This window comes from Euprymna scolopes, chromosome 25 (genome assembly GCF_053919585.1).
Source record: "Euprymna scolopes isolate OS-2025 chromosome 25, ASM5391958v1, whole genome shotgun sequence".
Classification (NCBI taxonomy): Eukaryota; Metazoa; Mollusca; class Cephalopoda; order Sepiida; family Sepiolidae; genus Euprymna; species Euprymna scolopes.
The window spans coordinates 90020404-90048236 of NC_136506.1; the positions used below are offsets into that span (position 1 = coordinate 90020404).

The window sequence follows — 27833 nt, forward strand, 5'->3', positions numbered from 1 at the left end:
AATAAATTCTACTCCTGAAGAAGGTGTTATATCACCGAAAACGCGATTATAAAGAAATAGATGATATATTGTTTAATCCTATGTTATACTGGCTTTTTAAAATGACAGATTTTAAGTAAACATGTCTCAATATCGCGACTAGTCTAGGAGTAAACTCCGAAATTATACTAATGTCAGATTACGCCGGGCGACATCGGGTTGCCTTGCTGATAGTCGATTTAGGAAAATCGACTCTTATTATTAAAAAGTAAAATGTTAGATAATGAACATTATTGCTTTTTAACTGTTATGTAGAAAAAGGTAAACAAAATAGGTTACTAAAATAACAGATAGAAAAACGCGATTCAAAAGTCACATGTTAGATATGAGTTGAATTAAGTCACAGCAAGGATTAGTTTGAACACATACAGAGAAGAATAAGGAACGGGACAGGCCAGTTCTCCGCTGGTTGGGAATCGTTCAGCCGTGGAAGCTATCGGGTGCAGAGAAATAGCAAGAATGTAGGATAAGGATCTGCGTGCAAACTTCCAACAGGAAAACATTTGGAATAAAAGCTGTCCGAAAATATAACCGGAATCTTCTGATCGTTTCTTTAGATAGATTTTCATTTTAGTCTTAGTCGGTTCATCAACCAAGCTCCAGATGGAGAAAGTAATGTTTCCCTAACTGGTAAGTTATAATTCCCCAGGTGTTCCGTCCCGTTGTTGTTAAGGAAATGTTTATTTATTGAATGTTATATGTTCTGTTTGTTAAACTGTTGTTGAAGACAGATATATCTGTTTATTATATGTGTTATAAATGTGCACAAGCGCAACGAACATGACATAGACGACTAACCACCCTTTTTTATATACGCTCACGACACACATCTCAAAGTTATTCATAAACTGGCAATATAACACTAATATTTCCGAAAAAAATGGAAAAGGCCTCCAAGCTATTGAAATCAACGGAGAATTAGCATCATACAACGCCCAGTACTGATGAAACACCATGACTCCAACCACCTCCAATAAAAACGCAGTTGCATCCCTACATATACCAGCACCACAGAAAGTGTCCGTTGAGGATCTGAGGGAGGATAGAAAGTCATAAGAGGTATAGCACGATATAGACTCTCGCAGAAACTTAACTCGAAGATTTTTATTGGAGTGTTTATTTCAAACGTATTATCTGTCAAAACACTCTCCGTATTATTACCGAACGGAAACTAAGGACAGAAGCAAGGAAAGATTACATAACAGTTACTGACAATTCTGTACGTTGTATCCAGGTGTGTTTATCATTGAACGGCCATTAAACAAAGATTGTTAGGTATCCATGACTGAAAACTGGTGGACAAGTCAGACATATGTAACAGCACGAACGGCTATATGTAAATACCGAGCTCTGAGCGAAAGGACGTCACGGTAATGAAAAAGTAGACAATAAAAAGCAGAGGGAACGTTCGCGCTCACGTTAAAGGCGTGGATGACATTCGAGGGCACGTTCGAGAAGACGATCACGTGAGGGACGTCATGGCGGTAACGATAGAATGAGGAAATAACATCGTTGTACAACAACAAAAAAACGCGCGTTGAAGTCTTTTTCTATTTTTTGTATCCTTTGCGACTTAGACTACAACGTGTTGGTTCCCATATAACTTTACGCATAGAGTTACGTTTTGTGAATTTCATTAACAGTTCCATCCATAAATGTCATCTGAGGAAAGGTGACATTAATGTATTAACTTAACATCCACCACTGCCTCCGTTTTTTAGGATACGTCCATAGGATGGATCCTTCCAAGTTCCCCAAGAAAAGCTTATATGGCGACTTGGCCATCAGCACCAAACTATGAGAAGCCTTTAAAATGCTCTACACGGACCAACTAAATCGCGCACCCTGACACTTACCAACATCAGTCCGGCCTCCTGAAAAGAAACTGCCAACGTGGAGCAGATCGATACGCGATGGAAAATATATTAAATTTTAGGATGGACACAGAATTTGTGGTTATTTTTCCCTTGGGGAACGAAAATGTCTTATTAATTGGCTCAAATTTGGATCAAACATACATAAAAATAAATAAATAAAATAATAATAATAATAATAATAATAATAATAATAATAATAATAATTATAATAATAACACATACATACATGCATACGTGTTCATGTACGTAAAACTATATATATATATATATATATATATATATATATATATATATATATATATATATATATATATATATATATAGGGTGAGTAACGGGAAACGGGCGTTTTTAGAACGCTCCTTGCTCCCCTAATGGCATAGTTTAGTAAATGTTTTTATTCGCAGAGTTTTGTTTTCCTAAAAACATCCGTTTTCTGTGACTCACCCTATATATATATATATATATATATATATATATATATATATATATATATATATATATATATATATATAAAGAGATCATATATGTGCATAATATTTTAGATATACCGCACGCATACAGAAAAATATACATGTGCGCATATGTGTGCACAGGCATGGAGTATAAATGAATAAATAACACAAATGTATAAAAGTGAAATTGTCTGTGTGTCTGTCTGTGTGTCTGTCTGTGTACATTTCTCTACCAAATAACTCTGTCAATTTTCGGTCTACAAACTCGAGATTTGTCATAAAGGATATCGAGATTTGGGAAAATCTTTTTAATAGGTTTTCGGACAGAAATTTGGCTGTCAAGGGGTCAATGTTCAACCATTTCACCTTTGAAAACTGTGCCAAACTCCTCCGCCAATCTTGAAATTTCAGATGTTGGTTACTTGGACATAGATCAAACAATTCCATTTGATTTGAGCCCAAAACAATAAATGTTAAGGGGTCAAGATTGGGATCAAAGTTTTCAAAAAGTTTGACCTCTGCTGTCTCTACCAAATTACCCAGCCAATTTTAGTCTAAACATTTGAAATTTTATATAAAGTGTCTTCAGGCATAGAGCAAGCTTTTTAATCGGTTTTTGGTAAAAAATTTGGCTGCCAAAGTTCAAAAGATTCAATCTTTAAAGTCTCCAGCAAACTATTCAGCCAATTTTGAGTCTAAACATTTGAAATTTTACGTAAAGGGTATTCAGATATGCAGCAAGCTTTTTAATCAGTTTTGGGGGCGAAAAGTTTGCTGCCAAGAGGTCAAAGTTGAAAGTACTGATCTTTGCAGACTCAACCAAACTCCTCCGCTAATTTTGAGTTTAAACACTTGGTATTTTAGATGTAGGTTACCTGGGGATGAGTAAAACTTTTTAATATATATACATATGCACATATGTTATGAACAGTACAAAGGGCCCGACCAAAGCCGGGCTGAACTGCTAGTAAATAAAATAAATAAAAATTAAATCAACTAATATAAATGTAAAGGTATATGGAATATTGTTTTTACGGGATTTTTAAAAGATTTCAATAAATAAATGAATAAATGAATGAATAAATGAATAAATAAATAAATAGATAAATGAATAAATGAATAAATAAATGAATAAATAAAAAATAAATTAATTAATGAATAAATAAATAAATGAATAAATGAATAAGTAAATGAACGAATGAATGAATGAATAAATGAATGAATAAATAAATTAATGAATAAATAAATAAAAAATGAATAAAATATGAATAAATAAATGAATGAATAAATTAATGAATAAATGAATTGATAAATAAATAAATAAATGGATGAATAAATGATTAAACGAATGTATAAATAAATGAATAAATAAATCAATGAATAAATTAATAAATAAATGAATAAATAAATGCTTAAATAAATGAATAAATAAATAAATTAATAAATAAATGAATGAATAAATAAATGAATAAATGAATAAATAAATGAATAAATAAATAAATTAATAAATGAATAAATAAATGAATAAATGAATAAATTAATAAATAAATAATAAATAAATAAATGAATAAATAACAAATAAATAAATGAATAAATAAATGAATAAATGAATAAATAAATGAATAAATGAATAAATAAATGAATAAATAAATGAATGAATAAATAAATAAATGAATAAATGAATAAATTAATGAATAAACAAATTAATAAAGAAATAAATGAAAACATCATTAAATAAATAAATAAATGAATAAATAAATGATAAAATAAATTAAAAAATAAAAGAAGAAATAAATTAAGAAATATATAAATAAATGAATGAATAAATTAATAAATAAATGAATAAATTAATAAATGAATAAATAAATGAATACATGAATGAATAAATGAATGAATAATTTAATTAATAAGTGAATAAATAAATGAATGAATAAATAAATAAATAAATAAATGAAGAAATAAATGAAGAAATAAATGAAGAAATAAATAAATTAATTAATGAATAAATTAATAAATAAATAAATAAATGAATAAATAAATAAATGAATAAATAAATGAATACATTAATGAATAAATGAATGAATAATTTAATTAATAAATAAATAAATAAATAAATGAATAAATAAATAAATAAATGAATATAAGAATGAATAAATAAATAAATGAATAAATAAATGAAGAAATAAATAAATTAATAAATGAATAAATAAATAAATTAATAAATTAATAAATTAATAAATAAATGAAAAAATAAATCAATGAATGAATAAATCAATAAATAAATAAATAAATAAATGAATAAATAAATAAATATATAAATAAATGAATAAATAAATAAATTAATAAATAAATGAAAAAATAAATCAATGAATTAATAAATTAATAAATAAATAAATAAATGAATAAATAAATAAATGAATAAATAAATGAATGAATGAATAAATAAATAAATAAATGAATAAATGAATAAATGAATGAATAAATGAATAATTAAATGAATAAATAATGAATAAATCAATGAATAAATGAATAAATAAATAAATAAATAAACGAATAAAGTAATAAATAAATAAATGAATGAATAAATAAATGAATGAATAAATAAATAAATAAATGAATAAATAAATTATTAAATAAATAAATCAATAAATAAATGAATAAATAAATAAATAAATAAATGAATAGATAAATATAAAAGTCTAAAAATAAACTTATGAATAGATTCTTAGAATTCAAAATAAATATAGACTGCTTATTAGTGAATTCGAGAGATCGTTTACACCACTTTCAGTGCTCTTCCCCCCCCTCTCTCTCTCTCCCTTTCTCTCTCTCTCTCTCTCTCTCACTCTCCTACCCCTTTTCCGATGTCAATGAATAAAATACCATTATCCATCTATTTACTATTAATAAGGTGACCCGACGTTGCCCGGGATTGAATGATGATAAACAAATATTTCACACGTCCATATTAACATCGAAATCAATGAAATAAACCATATTTCAATAAAATCGATTGATTGCCTGCTCTAATTAGGGACCCATCGCGATGCACTTGGGGGAAGCTTCACATGCCTCTTGCAGTGACTAAATTCACAATACATTGTAGTCTCATTGCACTGAAGAGAACCTACTGTTGATTTTATGAAGTTATTTTATATATGATGGTTTGCATTAAAGTTTAAAATGCAAAAGTCAAGTATCATGGTTTAATTGTGTTCTAAACATAAATATTCATTTCGAACGCGCCCTTGTCATATCAAAGAACATACTGTTGATTTTTATATGCATATATCTACTGTTTTTTTTATGTAGGTGGATTCACATTTCATGCTTTGGATTTTTCGAATTACTCTTATTATCTTGGATGTTATTCTAACAACGTTTCGGCTGATGTAACCTCCAACCATCTTTAGGTGCGTCTTGTCAGCTTGGAAATCTTTATGCAAAACTCGGGTATTTGTAGGACAGAATTTCGAAAAGAACACTTTATTTAATTTACGATATAGCTTGCTCGAAGTCTTAATTAATTCGTAATTGTATTCTTAATATCACTTGTATAGAAGATTGACCCTCCAACCACAAAAGAACTATTACTTTAAAAACTGGTTGTCACTTAGCACTTTTATCCGTTGTGTGTAACAATTCTAGTGTGAATTTCAGGAACTTTAGACTTATTTTTATTTTAGATGTGTATTTTCTTTTTTCACTTGGGAGTCATCACTTATCAAGGTCCGAAGGCCATTCGAGGATAACGGTTAATGAATGTAAAGTGAGCGTGTAGTAATCGTTAATGGTGTCAATTAAGAAGAGATTTATTATTTATAGGGACGGCTTAACAATAACTTGTTTACATTGGATTTGAAGGCTACCATGTTGTATTCAACCGGGAAGCAGAACAGTGGAACTGTGTTCCACAGGCGGGAAGTTATGGAAAAGAAACTTTGTTCATGGAATCTGCGTTTAGATTTAGGCACAGATAGAGAGTGGGGGAAATCGTTTACAGTAGTTCTAGCTAGTCGAGTATTTTATGAAAGTTTGACAAGAGGGAACCGTAGATTGGAGTTCAGTCGAGCACTTGCCATGAAAATAACGATAAAACATAGAACAGAGGCTCGCAACGTCTCTTCTGTGGGAACTTGGTAAGGGTAATCTCACAACTTGCATCATACACACTCGCAATCCTTATCTAAAATATTCTGAAACAAAATACAAACGGATCGCTTTTTATTATACAGTGTGAGATGTTTCTGAGTATTGTAAACTTAACTGGATAAAAAATTTAAAAAAAACGCGAGAAAATAATTGTTTTCGAGCCATGAATTAAATATTTTTCCAACATGCGTACAAATGTGTTTGAAAACTTGACGAGTCTAAAGAATGTCGTTATGGTTTCTTTAGAAAAATCTTTGGACTCTTCGAGAAAAAATAGTAGCATTTTCGGAGTTGATAGAAACTTTAACGAAGTGACAATTACATTGGTTAAGAGGAATCTTGGAATAGATGATCAATCATCGGACTGTTTTGGAGGGGTTTTTTTTTTTGTGTGTTTTGTGTTTTTTTTTTTTTTGTTTTTGTTTTTTTGTTTTTTCAACATCTGCTTGGCGTTATTTGGATGAACGATGAAGTTGGACAATTGCATCGTGTACAAGACGATGATAAAAGCCGCATTGAATACGACGAGGAGACAAACAAAAAACAAACATTCTGTTTGATGGCTTTATGGTTATAGACATAAAATATGACGCACAGTACATGTATACACTCCGACAACATTGGCATTCATATGTACAAAGTTTGTTCGAAAGATAGCGACCGATTTTAGAAGTGCACGGTTATTCGTTGTTAAAATATTGTTAAAAGTTTATAAAAATCGTTATTTGAAACTTCACGAAGGTTTCCATCCCTTTATTATAATCTAATTTATAAAACTCACAATGTATGTATGTCTGTCTCCATATTTTCAAACTCTATCTCTTCCGAAACTAAAAGTCACACAGCCGCGCTAGGAGCCTCAAATGATTAGTTTTTTATTGACCGTTCTTTTTATGGGTCTTTAGACGGTTAAAACAGTTTTTAAGGAGTCATAAGGAGTCAAAATTGAAAAAAATCGTTTATTTTTAATTTTTAATCAGTTCAGATGCGTGTCACGTTGGTACTGTGGTAACGTCACCAGCTTTGAATTATACATTTTTGCTTTTGGTTTCGATTCTAGCTGATGGAACCCAAATACATTTTATTTTTACTTTTGAAATCACGATTTTTGCTTGTGCCGTTTTTACCGTATCATTTCTTTTTTTCGAGTTCAATTTTGCATCTAAGTTCGTTACTATGATTTATAGATTTTAATTTTACTGGTAGTTTAAAAACAATCAATATTTATCAGTTTATCATCAGTATGAGCAATGGAGCATAATGCTTGGTTTTCGTATCAGATAAGCACAGGCGAAAAATCGATTATTTTCAAAATATGTAATAAAGTTTTACTTCTCATAAAATAATATTAATTAAATTGCAATATTTTATGCATTTTTCTTTGGCCAGTTGAGATAAAAATCTTTCTTTTTATAACCAATAAATGAAAAATATTCCGATAATGCTTGGATACCGAACATAAATCATAAAAGAATGTATTTTTAATTAAAGTTCACAGTGCCGCACAAATAGATTAATATTATGTTATTTAAAAACTAGAAGATAAACCCAGCATTGCCCGGTCGTAAATTACGTATAAATATTAATTATAATTAATGCAGAAGTTTTAGTTATCATAAATAGAAATACCGTAGATATTAAACGCAACGTTAAATTCTTTTCAAAGAAAAGATTTTTTTTAAAAAATGGAAAGAAATTGAAACTCGTGCAAGTGAGTATTATGGATTTTTTTTTTTTAGTTCCATTCTTGTAGGTAAAAAACATATATATATATATATGCAAGCTCACATCTAAACCAAAACCTAAAAACAGTTAGTCAAGTACGATAACCATTAGACCAGCTTGACACGATCTTTTAAAAAGTGTTTTCAAACTACTTATTCTTTACATAAATAATCTGTAATGTGAAGTATTCACGCATGCGCATTCGTAAAACAGCAAACGGATAAAAAAAAACTGATAACTCATCCGTAACAATTTTTCAATTTTGACCACTTAGCAGCAATTTTTCCGAAGGGAAAAAAGTTAAAAAGTTTTTCACATGTCTGAATATCCTATATACCAAATTTCAAGTCAGCGGATCAAAAATTCGTTGAGTATATAGGTTGAGAAGTGTCCTCACACACACACACAAACACACACATTCTAACCTTTACTACTAGAAAATATGCCTGGCGTTTACTAGTGTTAAACGTAACGTTAAATCACTTCTTTTATTTTTTTCCAAGGTGGTCACCACTTATCAAGGCCCGGAAGCCACTCAGGGATAAGGATTATTATAAGTACCTACGTTAGTGTGGATACTTAAAGTGTCTACTTAAGGGGGTGGTTCATCAGGAATTTGTTTACGTTGAACTTGAAGACATCCGTTGTAGTCAGGCGGGAAGCAGACAGACGGAACAGAGTTCCACAGGCGTGCAGTTCTAAGAAAGAAGCTTTGTTCATGGAATCCGCGTTTTGATTTAGGCACAGATATAGAGTGGGGGAAATTTTTCACAGTGTATTCAGCTAGACGGGTGTTTTTCGTAAAAGATTGGCGAGGGGGGACCAGAGATTGGAGCTCAGACGAGCACCTGCCATGGAAATAACGATAAAACAAAGATAGGCTTGCAACGTCTCTTCTGTGGGAGAGAGGTTACAGGGAAGAGAAAAGGGCATCCCCCCCACTAAGCCGCGAAGCCTATTTTGTACTCTGTCAAGGCAGGATAGGCTGTTTTTGTAGTTCCTGCCCAGATATGGCAGTAATATTCCATCCTTGGACGTACTTGGCTTTTATATAGATAGAGAATTGCATCAGTAGTCAGATATCTTCTGGAACGGTAGAAGGATCCCACCATCTTTCCAGCGACCTTGGCAACAGACTTGATGTACGTGTTCCATTTCAGATCAGGAGTGAAGGTCAAGCCCAGAAGCTTGTCCAAACATGGGGCTTCTCCTAGATGAGAGCCATCCATTTCAACTGATGCCAGATGGGGATCAGAGCGTTGATGATGTAAAGATGAGTTTGGTTTTAGATGCATTAAAGATCAGAGGAGAGAGAATCAGAGAAAGCTTTGTCATTTACAGCCTTTGATGTGTTGCCGTAGATGGTCGTGTCATCAGCATAGATGTCAACGAATGATTTTAGTATGTGTTTAGGGAGATCATTGATGTAGATCAGGAAGAGAGTTAGGCCCAGGATGGACCCTTGAGGGACTTCAGCATTAATACTGCAGGCCTCTGAGTTTTGTCCACCTACCACTACTCTTATGAGCCTATCAGAGAGAAATGATTTAATGATAGAGAGAATATTTCCAGTTATACCGTAGCTGGAGATCTTGTGAAGTAGGCCTTTATGCCATACTTTGTCGAAGGCCTTTGATATGTCAAGAGCAATTGCCCTGGAAAGGAAGCCTTTATCAAGATATTCACTAATCATATGAGATATAACCGTTAGCACATCTGCGGTAGATCTTGCAGAACGGAAACCATATTGCGTGTAACTAAGAAGGTTATTTCTGCTAGGTGGTTGACTACTCTATTTAATATGGATTTCAGCAACTTACTCATGACACACAGGAGACTTATTGGTCTGTAGTGAGAGGGAGATGACTTATCACCTGAATTCTTAAATACAGAGCAGACTGATGAAGTTTTCCAGGGTGTTGGAAAGCACTCCTCATTAAGGCAACGTTTAAACAGTTTCGTAAGTATCGGAGCAAGTTCTGGTTGAAGCTTTTTTAACACGATAATTGGGATGGCGTCAGAGCAAGTAGCTTTACTGGATCAAGGTTCTTGATTAGCTTGGCAACCTCATGCACAGATATTTGTATGTTACCTAGCGTGTTATGTGTTATAGGAGGAAATATGGGGAGGTGGTGGCCTTCGTCACATAGGGTAGAATTAGCTGCAAAGTTCTTGGCAAATAGTTTGGCCTGGTCTGAAGCTGAGGAGATGACCTCTGGTCCGTTGATAATGGTTGGGATAGAACGCACACTTCTGTTCAGGATCCTATTTGTTGTTTGCCAAAACTGGTGGGAACCAAGCCGATGGTCAGCTACTTTGGATTTAACAGACTCGACATATAGCTCTCTTGCATTTTTTATTACTCTTTTACAGTGGTTGCTGGCGTTCCTGAAAGCAGCTTTAGTCTCAGTGCATCTATTACGTTGGTAGCTATGGAAAAAGTGATTTCTGTGCGCGATGACAGCAGCACATTCTAGGGAGAACCATGGCTGGCTGGCTGGTAGGTTTTTGTTGGAATTTTTAGATGGTATGAATCTGTCTATGCCTACAATTAACCATTCGGTCATGTCTTATACTATAGAGGACACATCCTTTTTAAACATGGAATGCAGAGGTAGATCAGATATAAATGTACGGAAGCTATCCCAGTCAGCCATAGAGTATCGGTATACAGTACGGTGGAGGGGTACGTCTGTGGACTTATTACATTTCATTTTTATTTTAACTGATACGACGGAGTGGTCGGAGGATCCTAGAGGAGAATGAACAAAACATGAACATAGCTCAGGGGAAGTTGAGAGAAAAAGGTCTAGGAGGCTTGCATATTGACCTGTAGTATCGGGCACACGAGTGGTTTCGTGAACAATCTGAGTGAGGTCATAAGCAATGGCAAAATCATGACAGACCCCCCCCCCTCATCGTTCGTCTTATTTGTGTGGGTCAGCCATTCCACGTTATGGACGTTGAAGTCACCACAGATGTGGATGTTAACCGAGGGATGTGCAGACAGGAGGTGGTCTATTTTCTCAGATATGCTCTTAAAGATAGTAACTCCGCTGTTGTGGGGCCGATAGAGGGCAAATATAAATGCAGTGGTGTAAGCAAGTGCAACCCGGAAGCACATATAAGGTAAATTAGGATCTTCTCTAGAGATATCCCTGCCACATGGGAAGCTATCTTTAATGTAGGCACATATTCCATGACCATGGCGATCTTGGGGGTCAGATTTAGATGTTAAGTTAGAGTATCCGTCAATTATGAACTCATCCAGGGAAGTGGTCGGCCCTATCCCAATTTCGCTTAGAAAGAATATGTCCGGTGTCGTCTCCTGTAATTTGGTTTCAACCTCTGGAAGGTTGGAACGTAGACCCCTGATGTTGGAGAAGGAGATATGGTAGTAGGGGTCTACGTTGGAAGATGGGGTTCTAGGTTTATTCGATTTTTTTTCTGGAGATGTCTCATGTTGAGGTTTTGGGATTTGTGAAACAGGTCGGCATACTTGGTTAGAGCATTACAGAGAGCGAAAGTAAGAGAGAAAAAGACAGGAAATTTTTTTTGTAGCACATGAAAAGGTAAAGCCGTAACAATTACGCACTAGTATGGCATCGAGAGGCCCCTACAGGTACTACTGCATGGTCCAGAGTTCATTCACCAATTGGCAATACAGCAGTCCCTGTACTTTGCGCCTGCTGATAGGACAGCCTCATTTAAGAAAATGAAATAAAAAACGGGAAGAAAGCTAAGGAAAATGCATGCGTGTATTATGTTTTTTCTAAATAGTTCACTTCTTGTAAGTAAAAAAATATACTCGAGTTGAGGTCGAAACCGGAACCAAAGGACAACCAATCATGTACTATAATCATTAGACCAGCTTCATAAATAATGTTTTCTAGACCTAAACCTTACTCTTAACTTAAAGAAGGTGTCATGTTTTCTGGCTGCGCATTCGTAATGATAAAAGAGGTGACAAACAGAAAACAAATTCGAAAAACTCCCACGTAATAAATTTTTTACTTTGAAAACTTAGCAGCCATTTTTCTGGATGCAAACCGATTAAGAAGTGTTCAACATGTCTGAATACTCTATATACGAAATTTCTATTCTGTGGATCTTAAATTCGTTGAGTATTGAGGTTCAGAAGTGTCTTCACACACACATTCTCACCTTTATATATATATATATATATATATATATATATATATATATATTAGCAAAAGTACCCGTCGTTGACTGGGTTTAAAAACAGCTAACAGAAAATGGACTCTGATTTATGAAAGTATGATATGTTATGAAAAGGAAGGGTTGTAAATTTGGGTTGAATTTGGGGATATCAAAACCAAAGCAAAATATGATGAAAGTAAAAATAAAATAGATAAACCCCATAATTTATTATACCATACCTGTTCACACTGAAACACTTATCACAATATTCTGTTGATCTATATTAAAAACCTTGTTAAACTTTGTGACATATTTCCATTCTATGGAGGTGCGGAGCGAATGAACACCCCATAATTTTATTATACCATATTTCTTCAAAATGAAACATAATTATCAAAGTATATTTACACAGATAGATATGAAAAGTCTTTATTAAAGTTTATGCATATTTTCATCCATTGAAGACCAGGCGCGAACGCAGACCCCACAATTTTATTATACCATCCCTATTTTACTTAAAACATACTTATCAAAGTATTATTATGTACATCTATATCAAAAACACTTGTACACGTTTTTTTTTATTTTAATTTTTTTATTTCCATACTTTGTGGACCAGTCGCGAACGCAGACCCCACAATTTTAATGAACCACTGTTCTGCTAGATCAAACATACTCATTCCTGTGTTTCGATACATCTTCTATCATTGTATGTAATCAGTTTTTTAAAATAGTCAACCATATAGGAGCCTATTCCTGACCACACACATACACACATACACACACAGACATTCAGCTTTATATTATAAGATATATATATATATATAGAGAGAGAGAGAGAAAGAGAGAGAGAGAGAGAAAGAGAGAGAGAGAGAGAGGCAGACAGATAGACAGACGGACAAAGGGAGAGGGAGACTATAACTATCGTAGAAACACGCCTAAAAACCGAAAAATATTAATAATAAACAAATATTTTTGAATGTCGGGGCTAGAACAATGGAACTATGACATATTCTAGAAAATAGACAAATATTATGGTAAAACAACACAGGAATATTAGGGAAAAAGCAAATGAAATATTGCGAAATAAAGGCACAGTAATATTGTACAAAACCGAAAAAAAATATTGTACGAAACAAATATAAAAATATTGTATAAAACCGAAAAAATATTGTACGAAACAGAAAAAAAATACTGTATGAAACAAATATAAAAATATTGTCTAAAACTGACAAAATATTGTACGAAACAGAAAAAATATTGTACGAAACAGAAAAAATATTGTACGAAACAAATATAAAAAATATTGTACGAAACAGATAAAAAATATTGTACGAAACAAATATAAAAATATTGTATAAAACAGATCACTATATTGGGTAGAAAAGCCATATTTTACAAAAACATTCTTTTAAAGAAGAGCGCTCCAGACAAATATAAGGAGCTAACAAGAACGAAAGATAGTTATCGCAAAGACAGCCTGTTTAGCTTAGCCTTTAAAACACAAGGTGAAAAGTAGGAGGAAAAGAGTCAGCAGAGATAGGGCTCCACAAGCTTGCCGTGTTTGCAAACGAAGCTATTGGAAAAGGAAATTGTATTAGAATAAAGTATCAAAAAGATATAGTGTACAAAAAGATATAAAAACATGTCTTTTTTCTTTCAGTAAGAATAATGTTTCAACATTCAAATCTAACGTATCGTAAATTGACTAAAATTATGTATTTAAATGCGATATTCTTTACAGATATCAAGTCCTGAAAATTTAGAACTAAGTAGCAAATGAATATATATATATATATATATATATATATATATTTGACAATTTTTCGGGAGGGTAAAGAATTAAATAATGGCTAAATACAAACCAATCAACATGGTGATTTAAAAAAATAAAAAATGAAAATAAAGGTTAGCTAACCAGGTTTCGTTCTTCGCTCAACAAAGTAAAATCGAGGAAAATACGATTTAAAAAACGTCATGAATATGGCGGGGGATAAAAAAAAAAAGAAAAATAAAGGGGGGAAAAATTACATAGAAACTAAATTAAGTCCTAAAAGATTTTCTTTTTGCTTGCAAAGAGAAGGTCTCACAGACTTAATAAAAATAGTCTCTATAATTTTTAAATGAAAGGGTGAGTGCGACTTACTCAAGATCGTAAACATGTCAGCACTAAAATGCAGATGTTCAAGTGTAATGTGAAGGGATCTCTTGCTGCTCAACTCCCTTTCATAATATCCATGCAACATATGTCCCTGATAGTAGCCTCCTACTTGAAAGTGGAATTGTGCCTTGTTTGGAGTGAAAATTAAATAAATAAATAAAAGAACATCTAGTAAATTTGCATATTCTTTTAAACATACATTTCAATTAATTTACTATTAGTTTTTCGGTCTTCTCATAGGATGATCCTCTTTTTTTTTTTTTTTTACACAGTGATCACCACTTATCAAGGCCCGGAAGCAACTCAGGGATAAGGGTTATTGCAAGTACATTACGTTAGTGAGGAGATTTGATGAAATGTTTACTTAAGGGGGCGGTTCATTAGGAATTTGTTAACATTGGACTTGAACACATCCAAGTTGTAGTCCGGAGGGAAGCAGGCAGACGGAACAGAGTTCCACAGGCGTGCAGTTCTAAGAAAGAAGCTTTGTTCATGGAATCTGCGTTTTGATTTAGGCACAGATATAGAGTGGAGGAAATTTTTCACAGTGGATTCAACTAGACGGGTGTTTTTCGTGAAAGATTGGCGAGGGGGGACTAGTGATTGGAGTTCAGACGAGCATCTGCCATGGAAATAACGATAAAACAAGGACAGGCTCGCAACGTCTCTTCTGTGGGAGAGAGGTTGCAGGGTAGAGAAAAGGGCATCCCCCACTAAGCCACGAAGTCTATTTTGTACTCTGTCAAGGCAGGATAGGCTGTTTTAGCAGCTCCTGCCCAGATATGGCAACAGTATTCCATCCTTGGACGTACTTGGCTTTTATATAGATAGAGAATTGCATCCGTAGTGAGATATCTTCTGGAGCGGTAGAAGGATCCCACCATCTTTCCAGCGACCTTGGCAACAGACTTGATGTACGTGTTCCATTTCAGATCAGGAGTAAAGGTCAAACCCAGAATTGTTATCTTAAGATTGCATATTTTTTCCTGATTTTTTTTTTGTTTTGGTTTTTCCAATTTTTTTAACAGGGTTATTACTTACCCCCATACACACACCTACAAACTCCCGGGCAACGCCGGGTACACCCCCCGCTAGTCTATAATATAAATCTCACCTGTATGTTTAAATGTACGTATGTATGTATGTATGTCTCGCAAAAACATTCGACAGATGCGACGCATCCTGATAAGACCAGTATCATTTTGAAGTCAACGTCTCGGACGACAAATATCGAAAAATTGGCCAAAAACATTAATTCCTTCATCCTAAACTCGGCCGTTTTGTACAAGGATGGGTTGATTTTTTTCACCGACATTTTAGCAAGTCATGTACACCATTGGATTGGCCGGTTAATTTTAGCGCTTTTGACTCATCGGCTAAGACGTCAGATTTTCTTGCACTTTCTTTTTCGTCTTCGAGGCACGGGTTCGAGCCTGCCTGCCTGCCTACTACCACTTTTTCTTTCTTTCTTTTTATTTATTTATTTATTTTTGTTTTTGCTCAACACACACCTCTAAACACCCGGGCAGCGCCGGGCACCCAGGCTAATATATAAATACAAAATACAAAATCTTCATTAATCAAAATATCATATTTAAGTGTATTTAACGACCGGGCAATGCTGGGCGGCTTCCAAACTGACATCGTTAAATGCACCGGAGATTTTTTGCTTTATAATGTTTATCTTTTATTTTATTGATTTTCCGTATAATCTTTTTTATTTAAAAATGAAAAATATTGATGAAAGTTTATCATGAGCGCGAATCATCTTCAGGTTTTATGGAGTGAATGTGAATAGAAGAAAAAATAGAAAGTAAAAATATTAAATGAAAAAAACAATAAATTTTATCGAGTGATGAGATGTTAAAAGTATATAAAATGGCGATTAAAAATCTGAGTTTTCGAATCTATGAGTCTATCACAATTATTAAATCCTTTCTCTCTGATAGGTTTATAAGAATAGTCATCCATGGGCAGAAATCAGAAACTTATAGTATCAACGCTGGCGTTCCTCAAGGTTTCATCCTGGGCCCAACTCTCTTCCTGATCTTCATCAATGATCACTCAAATCAAATTCGTAGATCATTTGTAGACATTGATGCAGACGACACACCCATTTATGGCAATACTTCAAAGGCCGGCAATGACCATGATCTTTCTTCTCTCTTTTCTGACCCTGTGCAAATAATGCAATGGTTAATTTTTATATATCTAAAATGCTCTGATCACCACCTGGCCCCAATTTAAATGAATGGCTCTCGTTTTGGGGAAGCACCATATTTTAACAAGCTTCTGTGATTGATCTTCGCTCCTGATCTGAAATAGAACACATACATCAAATCAGTTGCCAAAATCGCTGGAAAACTGGTTGGATCATTCTGTCGCTCCAGTAGATATTTCATCTCCGATGGAATCCTCTGCGTGTATAAGAACCAAATACACCATAAGATGGAGTATCCTTGCCACATCTGGGGAGAAACTGCTCAAAGCATTCTTTCCTGCTTCGACAAAGTTCAAAACTAACTTCGAAATTTAGTGAGTCGTCTTCTCGTCTACTTCTCTGCCTCTTTCTCAAAGAAGAGACATTGCGAGCCTATCTCTGCTATATCATTATTTTCATGTCAAGTGCTCGACTGAGCTCCATCATATAGTCCAACCTCCAGTAAATATTTCGTGGCAAACACGCGACTAGCTACAATAACTATCAACAATTTCGCTTACTTCCTATACATGCCTAAATCTAAGAAAAATTCGATGAGCAGAAATTTTTTATATAAATTCTCGTCTGTGGAACACAATACCACGAAACTGCTTGCAACTGACTATAACGTGATTGTTTTCAAGCCCAACGTAAACAAGATTTTGAAGAGCCGTCTTTTTAAATAAATTATTTTATTAAATTTCCAGTACGGTCCCCATTACCCTTATCCTTGAATGGTGTCCGTACTTTGATGAGCAGTGTATATATGATGTAGGAAAAAAATCTATATTTCCGTGTTCCCCATTCACGCATACGATAATAACCATATCTCTGTGACTGTGATTTTTCTGTTTAAGTTTCATTAAAAACTGAAACTTCGTGTCTGTGTGTACTTTTTGTGATGTAAATCAAAGTGAAACAAAAGCATATAGCAATTCAGACAAGCCCCGCGATCTGAAATTTATTCGGTAAGAAATCTTTCACTCTAAATAAAAACAGCCAACACTAAGCGATTTTCCTTGGGGTCATCAGAAATAATAATAATAATAATAATAATAATAATAATAATAATGATAATGATAATAATAATAATAATAATAATAATAATAATAATCTATATATCTATAAAAGTGAAAATGTCTGTCTGTGTGTATGTGTGTGTGTGTGTGTCTACATTTCCCTACCAAACTAGTTTGTCAATTTTCGGTCGACAGACTCGAGACTTGATATAAGGGATATTGAGATATGGAAAAAATCTTTTTAATCGGCTTTCGGACAGAAATTTGTCTGTTAAGGGTTAAAAGTTCAACGATTTGACTTTTGGAAACTTTATCAAACTCCTCCGCCAATTTTGGCTCTAAACACTTGAAATTTTAAATGTAGATTATTTGGACATGAAACAAACTTTTTAATTTGATTTGAGCCTAAAGCAACAAATGTTAAGGGGTAAAATTGAGGTCAATGTTAAGAAAAATTGACCTCTGCGGTCTTTACCAAATTTTTCCTAAGGTAGTTTAGGAAGCCTATTATATACAAAGGCATTACCGTACATATGCACACTATTTAATATATATACATATTCACATAGAGTTATGAATAGTATATAGGCCCCGATCAAAGCCGGGCGGAACCGCTAATAATAATAATAATAATAATAATAATAATAATAATAATAATAATAATAGGTGCCACACTTAATAGCCATGAAGGGCCAAGGAAGATGGAAAGATCAAGGAGAAAAAGCGCTAACCAGACCGACACAAAATGTGTGCGAAGAGGGCTGGGACCTTGGGAGGCTTGTTGCTACCCAGATTCCAGTGAAATCTAATAGTCGTTGCCAGCAGGGAATCAATATCAAGTGACTGTTGCGATAATGCAAATTCATTCGAAAAGATTATCGAAGGAGGTGGAGAGTAAATCTGGGGAGACTTCTTGTCATCCAGACTACAGAGAACACCAGCGGTTGTTGTCAGTCGTTAACTAATATTTAAAGTAGTAGTAGTCGCGTGGATTCGTCAAGAGGTCACCCAATCATTGCTGTTTTAGGGGCCACATGGGTCAGACTAGACTTCGCGTTTCAGTTTTTTTAACTACACAGATCACGTTGCATCACGATTTACATCATACACAGTCTTTGTATTTATTCTGATTCGAATAGTTTTGCGAATACGTATTATTTCATTGTGCATTATCTGGCATACTTCATAATCTAAGTCATAAAAAAACATTGTATTTCAAGACAAAATTCCGTCTTAATAATTGGTCGAATTTTTATTCTTCTGGCTTTGAATTTTCGTTAATAATCTATGCTACTTTATGCGCTAGCTCTTGTATATCGTGTTGTACTATGAGTTTTATTTGGTGATTAGATGAATTATAATGTGAAGCGAATTCGACGGATGTTTGCGATTTGCGGGGTACAATTTCAATTATATTATATTTCATTTTTTTTCCTTTTTTTAAGTATTAACATCGTTATGCATTTCTCGTTGCAGATGTTACGTCGCTTAAGAGCAACGCACGGAATTTTTTTAGTTGGGTTTTCTCTATCGACTGTTTCGTTGATAATTTCCATCGTCATCTTCCGATATTTCAGGTGAGTGTCACAAGACCACAATACTACATAACATACTATAACCACAATACTACACAACATACTAATACCAAAATACTACATAACATACTATTACCGCAATACTACATAACATACTATTACCGCAATACTACATAACATACTATTACCGCAATACTACATAACATACTAATACCAAAATACTACACAACATACTAATACCAAAATACTACATAACATACTATTACCGCAATACTACATAGCATTTTTTTTACACAGTGATCACCACTTATCAAGGCCCGGAAGCCACTCAGTGATAAGGGTTATTGCAAGTACATTACGTAAGTGTGGAGATTTGATGAAGTGTTTACTTAAGGGGGCGGTTCATTAGGAATTTGTTAACATTGGACTTGAAGACATCCAAGTTGTAGTCCGATGGGAAGCAGGCAGACGGAACAGAGTTCCACAGGCGTGCAGTTCTAAGAAAGAAGCTTTGTTCATGGAATCTACGTTTTGATTTAGGCACAGATAAAGAGTGGGGGAAATTTTTCACAGTGGATTCAGCTAGACGGGTGTTTTTCGTGAAAGATTGTCGAGGGGGACCAGAGATTGGAGCTCAGACGAGCACCTGCCATGGAAATAACGATAAAACAAGGACAGGCTCGCAACGTCTCTTCTGTGGGAGAGAGGCTGCAGGGTAGAGAAAAGGGCATCCCCCACTAAGCCACGAAGTCTATTTTGTACTCTGTCAAGGCAGGATAGGCTGTTTTTAGCAGCTCCTGCCCAGATATGGCAACAGTATTCCATCCTTGGCCGTACTTGGCTTTTATATAGATAGAGAATTGCATCAGTAATGAGATATACTAACATACTATAACCACAATTTTACACAACATACTTTGACCACAATGTTACACAACATACTATTACCGTAATACTACATAACTTAATATAACCATAAAACCACACAACATACTAATACCACAATACTACATAATATACTATGACCACAATACTACACAAAATACTAATACCACAATACCACATAACATAATATTACCACGATACTACATAACTTACTAATACCACATAACATAATATTACGACGATACCACATAACATACTAATACCACAATACTACACATTATACTATTACCACAATGCTACATAATACATTTTGTAGTAGTCAAACTCATATTATTATTATATCCTTCATTTTCTTTTTAATTCTCATAAATTTTTATATATAAAAGAAAAGACAATTAAGTAATGTCACATAACATTATTTCATTACATTTCAGTATAAAATCAAGGAACATATTTCCATAATGATTATTCGCACAAATATGGAAAATAAGGTTTTAGGAGAAGCAACGCCGTGTTCGTTTACAATTTTTTATTGTAAAAGATACACTTCATTTTAAAAGGATGTAGTTGGAAGACCCGTCGTTGCTGAAGTTGTAATGACGATTTATACTTTTAGTGCTATTCTATTAAAACCATATACTTTTCTTTGATTTTCTCTGATCGTTTCGCCCCTTAATATAGTTGACATAGTATATACGGCATAATCACGTTGATACGCCGGTTCTCGTCAGATCACCGAAGTTAAGCAACGTTGAGCCTGGTTGGTACTAGATAGGGTGACTATTTGGGAATGCTAGGCTCTATGTGCGCCCTCCGCTTATCTCGCGTTGTTTCCAGTCGTCCAGAACACACACACACACACAAACATATATATTTATATATTTACATATATATATATATGTGTGTGTGTGTGTGTGTGTCTGCGTGTGTGAATATATATATATATATATATATATATATATATATATATATATATATAGTGCGGATTTTTTGTTGAAAATTCAAAGATTCACATTTTTTTATAACCTTCGTTTATTTCCTTATACGTTTTATTTTTTATTGCCGTTTTATCTGTTTAGTTACATATGTTTCGGTTGCCAGATAGTATTTATGATCCAGCAACCTCGTCAGACTTTACACACACACGCACATATATATATATATATATATATATATATATATATATATATATATATATATATATATGTGTGTGTGTGTGTGTGTGTGTGTGTGTGTATATATGTATATATATATAGAGAGAGAGACTTTACAGACTTTATAAATGCTGAATGTCTGAGTGTGTGTCTGGTCAGGAATAGGCTCCTATATGGTTGACTATTTTAAAAAACTGATTGCATATAATGATAGAAGGTGTATCGAGACACAGGAATGGGTATGTTTGATCTGACAGAATGGTGGTTCATTAAAATTGTGGTGTCTGCGTTCGCGCCTGGTCCACAAAGTATGGAAATACAAAATTTAAAAATGAAAAAAACGTTTACAAGTGTTTTTGATATAGATACAGATAAGAATACGTTGATAAGCATGTTTTAACTTAAATAGGGATGGTATAATAAAATTGTGGGGTCTGCATTCACGCCTGGCATCCATAGAATGGAAATAGGCACAAACTTTAATAAAGACTTTTCATATCTATCTGCGTAAGTATACTTTGATAATTATGTTTCAGTTTGAAGAAATATGGTATAATAAAATTATGGGGTGTTTGTTCGCACCTGACCTGCATAGAATGGAAAAATGTCACAAAGTTTTACAAGTTTTTTTAATATAGATCCACGGAATATTGTGATAAGTGTTTCAGTGTGAACAGGTATGGTATAATAAATTATGGGGTTTATCTATTTTATTTTTACTTTCATCATATTTTTCTATGGTTTTGATACCCCCTAATTCGAAGCTATCTTTTTACAATTCTTTCTTTTCATAACCTATCATACTTTCATAAATCAGAGTCCATTTTCTGTAGGATGTTTTTGAACCCAGTCAACGACGGGTACTTTTGCTAGTATATATATATATATATATGTGTGTGTGTGTGTGTGTGTGTATATATATATATATATTATTGTTATTATTATGATTATTATTGTTATTATTATTATTGTTATTATTATTGTTATTGTTATTATTATTATTGTTATTATTATTGTTATTGTTATTATTATTATCATTATTATTGTTGTTATTATTACTATTATCGTTGTTATTATTATTATTATTATTATTATTATTATTATTATTATTATTATTATTATTATTATTATTATTCCCAGTATTTAATCGCTAGAGTTGTTTTTATACGGTGTTTTTTTTTATTTTTGAAAGTACATTCAAAAATAAAAAACACTAGCGAATAAATACTGGGAACTCAAAGAAAGCAGACATTCGCCGGTAGTCGAATGGAAAATAATAAGACAAGCTACCACGTGCTGACATTTAGACGACCCATGTAAATAATGCCTCCATGAAAAATTTGCTATCCTGTACTTTAAAGAACCCCAAAATCTATTAAACTGTAGACGAGAAATAGCAAACAACTGTGTTCACAAAATATAACTTACTCTAGGATAGCGATACAAAATAGCTTTAAAACTAACAATAACAATAGAAAACAAACAAATAAATAAATTAAATAAACATGAATATACATAAACGATCACACATATATGTATATATATATGTGTGTGTGTGTATATGTGCATGTATGTGTGTACACATATGTATATTTATATATATAAAAAAGGGAGGAAAACGTCTACCTTAAACCACTAACCTAGTTCTAAAACAGATCCTTTGTTCGATAGAATACATGTCCATTGGCTGATAGGAAGGGGCGCGGTGGATACTAGAAAGCTGATTGGCTAACTAAAAATCCTCAACATATATAAAAACAAGAAACAACCACAGAATTCGCGCATAAGCCTGACGAATCCTATAGTGGATGAAACGCAGAATATTCAGTGTAGCTTAATCGCCATATATATTTTATAAATTACTGTATATATATATATATATATATATATATATATATAATTCAATCTTTCCCTCTTACACGCACAAAAAACACGCGCGAACATTCACACATACGCACACAAACACACACACACATGTAAAAAAAAAGAAATCACAGATTTTAACTCATACACACACACAACGTACAACCCTCACCATAACACACACGCATGTACTAACCCACACACACATCAAAAAGGAAAAATTATTAAAAACTCATAAAAAATATTCATCAAATAAACTCAACGCCTCCTCACCCACCAAATGGACTTAATATTAGCCGCTTGAACACTGGACCTGCCCCACTGGAGACACAAAGTCTCAGATTGGCATAATCGGTGCTGGCAAAGATAAAAATGTTTTCTAAAAAGAAATTCTACAAACTTTTAATTGAAAAACTTTTATATAAAAATATCTAAAGAAATCGTAGCAAGGCTTGAAAGGCGTTATAAAATATTTAAAAATGTTAAAAAATGATAAAAGTCTGAAAAACCTACAATTGTTGATGGTTACACATTTTTAAATATATATATATATATATATATATATATATATATATATATATATATATATATATATATATATATATATATATATGTATATATCCAATATCCATGTATCGAAAGTCGTGGAATATCCATAGTTGTATGTTTTTGTCGAACTTAAACGAATAAGGACAGAGTTTGTGCTATATTTCCCACTAATGGACGTCCTGTCCTATGCAAACCCGACGAAAGTATTGTAATACTTTTGTGTAAACTTAAACATATTTAAATACCCTAGTTAAAGAAGATTACGAATAAGTTTTGGAACGAATGTCTACCTCGAAAACACGTGTATAAGTTTTTGATATACGTTCATTCCACAGACGTCCAACACGAACAAGAATCCTTCGATATTACTGTACCATCTTTAGACAGAAATGACACTACAATTCGGCAGAGAAAGAATAAATGTATTTAATTCGAGTTTCACGTCCGGTTCAATAAATCATTAGATGAGTTTTTAATTATTTTTATAACATACTGCAGATGAGCGCGTGGGAAATTATCAGCGGCAGCGAAGGTTGGCTGGGAAGATTAGCAGCAGCAACAGCAGCAGCCGAAAGAAAGCATATGCAAATTAGGAATTGTCCACGAGAAACACAGGGAAAAAGAGAAAAATGCACCACGTGCTCGGAAGAAACAAAGTCGGTGCCGAAAGAGACGGACGTAACAAGCAAACATGAGAATGGGCCGGCTGTGCCCAGTATATGGTCGGAAAAAAGAGTGGTGTCGAAAGTAACGGTAATAAAAACGTAAAAAATGCCGAATTTTTATTTATTTCTTTTCTTTGTTTTGTTTTGTTTTGTTTGTTTGTTTTTTTGTTTTGGGGGGATACCAAACTTAATAAAAAGAGAGGATAGCAGGATATACAAACATTGAATTTTATTAGCTTACTCTAATCTAGATATTCATTTATATATTTCAGGAGTCTGCGGTGTGTTCGAACCCTGATTCACTGTAACTTAATGATGACGTTCGTGTTCAGAAATATTCTCTTTGTCATACTTGGTTGCATCCTTCCTGACGTTTCAAAGCCAAGTATGGAGGTAAGAACATCGACAGTTTCTATTCCATATGCATGCTCAGAAAATGATCCTTCCGAAATACATTTACCTTAATCTCCATTCTTAAAAAAATATATCTTATTTTAGTCATCATTTTCCTAAAATCATATCTTACTTTAGTCACCATTCTCCCAAAATCATAACTTACCTTAGTCACGATTCTCCCAAAATCACATCTTACCTTAGTCATCATTCTCCCAAAATCACATTTTACCTTAGTCACCATTCTCCCAAAATCACGTCTTACCTAAGTCACCATTCTCTCAAAATCATATTTTATCTTAATCACTATTCTCCCAAAATCATATTTTACCTTAGTCACAATTCTCCCAAAATCATATTTTACCTTAGTCACCATTCTCCCAAAATCATATTTTACCTTAATCACCATTCTCCCAAAATCATATTTTACCTTAATCACCATTCTCCCAAAATCATATTTTACCTTAATCACCATTCTCCTAAAATCATATTTTACCTTAATCACCATTCTCCCAAAATCATATTTTACCTTAATCACCATACTCCCAAAATCATATTTTACCTTAGTCACCATTCTCCCAAAATCATATTTTTCCTTAATCACCATTCTCCCAAAATCATATCTTATCTTAGTCACCATTCTCCCAAAATCATATCTTACCTTAATCACCATTCTCCTAAAATCATATTTTACCTTAATCACCATTCTCCCAAAATCATATCTTACCTTAGTCACCATTCTCCCAAAATCATATTTTACCTTAATCACCATTCTCCCAAAATCATATCTTATCTTAGTCACCATTCTCCCAAAATCATATCTTACCTTAATCACCATTCTCTCAAAATCATATCTTACCTTAATCACCATTCTCCCCAAATCATATTTTACCTTAATCACCATTCTCCTAAAATCATATTTTACCTTAATCACCATTCTCCTAAAATCATATTTTACCTTAATACCCATTCTCCCAAGATCATATTTTAACTTAATCACCATTCTTCCAAAATCATATTTTACCTTAATCACCATTCTCCCAAAATCATATTTTACCTTAATCACCATTCTCCTAAAATCATATTTTTCCTTAATCACCATTCTCCCAAAATTATATCTTACCTTAATCACCATTCTCCTAAAATTATATTTTACCTTAATCACCATTCTCCCAAGATCATATTTTACCTTGGTCACCATTCTCCCAAAATCATATTTTACCTTAGTCACCATTCTCCCAAAATCATATTTTACCTTAATCACCATTCTCCCAAGATCATATTTTACCTTAGTCACCATTCTCCCAAAATCATATTTTACCTTAATCACCATTCTCCCAAAATCATATTTTACCTTAATCACCATTCTCCCAAAATCATATCTTACCTTAATCACCATTCTCCTAAAATCATATTTTACCTTAATCACCATTCTCCTGAAATCATATTTTACCTTAATCACCATTCTCCCAAAATCATATTTTACCTTTATCACCATTCTTCCAAAATCATATTTTACCTTAATCACCATTCTCCTAAAATCATATTTTACCTTAATCACCATTCTCCCAAAATCATATTTTACCTTAATCACCATTCTCCCAAGATCATATTTTAACTTAATCACCATTCTTCCAAAATCATATTTTACCTTAGTCACCATTCTCCCAAAATCATATTTTACCTTAGTCACCATTCTCCCAAAATCATATTTTACCTTAATCACCATTCTCCCAAGATCATATTTTACCTTAGTCACCATTCTCCCAAAATCATATTTTACCTTAATCACCATTCTCCCAAAATCATATTTTACCTTAATCACCATTCTCCCAAAATCATATCTTACCTTAATCACCATTCTCCCAAAATCATATTTTACCTTAGTCACCATTCTCCCAAAATCATATTTTACCTTAGTCACCATTCTCCCAAAATCATATTTTACCTTAGTCACCATTATCCCAAAATCATATTTTACCTTAGTCACCATTCTCCCAAAATCATATTTTACCTTAATCACCATTCACCCAAAATAATATTTTACCTTAATCACCATTCTCCCAAAATCATATTTTACCTTAGTCACCATTTTCCCAAAATCATATTTTACCTTAGTCACCATTCTCCCAAAATCATATTTTACCTTAGTCACCATTCTCCCAAAATCATATTTTACCTTAGTCACCATTTTCTCAAAATCATATTTTACCTTAGTCACCATTCTCCCAAAATCATATTTTACCTTAGTCACCATTCTCCCAAAATCATATTTTACCTTAATCACCATTCTCCCAAAATCATATCTTACCTTAGTCACCATTCTCCCAAAATCATATTTTACCTTAATCACCATTTTCCCAAAATCATATTTTACCTTAATCACCATTCTCCTAAAATCATATTGTACCTTAATCACCATTCTCCCAAAATCATATTTTACCTTAGTCACCATTCTCCCAAAATCATATTTTACCTTAATCACCATTCTCCCAAAATCATATCTTATCTTAGTCACCATTCTCCCAAAATCATATTTTCCCTTAATCACCATTCTCCCAAAATCATATCTTATCTTAGTCACCATTCTCCCAAAATCATATCTTACCTTAATCACCATTCTCCCAAAATCATATTTTACCTTAATCACCATTCTCCCAAAATCATATTTTACCTTAGTCACCATTCTCCCAAAATCATATTTTACCTTAATCACCATTCTCCCAAAATCATATTTTACCTTAGTCACCATTTTCCCAAAATCATATTTTACCTTAGTCACTATTCTCCCAAAATCATATCTTACCTTACACAGAAAATTTTGGACAAATATGGTAAAATAGTCCAAAAAATGAAATGTTTTTAGTAACCCTAAGAGTTATTGCGAAGTATAAACAAACGAAGATTATATAGAAATCAATTAGTTACAACTTTTCAGAAAGTTTTATAAAATATCCTAGGCATCTATTTTTTTTAATAAGCACAAAAGTGTCAATTTTAGC

General features: G+C 33.0%; 1 protein-coding gene across 1 annotated transcript in view; it reads left to right on the forward strand.

Annotated features, from left to right (window-relative positions):
* LOC145247498 (corticotropin-releasing factor receptor 2-like) overlaps positions 1–27833 on the forward strand; it is a 907054-nt gene that overhangs the window by 632347 nt on the left and 246874 nt on the right. Inside the window, exons 5-6 of the mRNA XM_080109310.1 lie at positions 19264–19364; positions 24711–24831. Coding sequence (XP_079965436.1) covers positions 19264–19364; positions 24711–24831 — 222 coding nt within the window. The remainder of the gene's footprint in view (positions 1–19263; positions 19365–24710; positions 24832–27833) is intronic.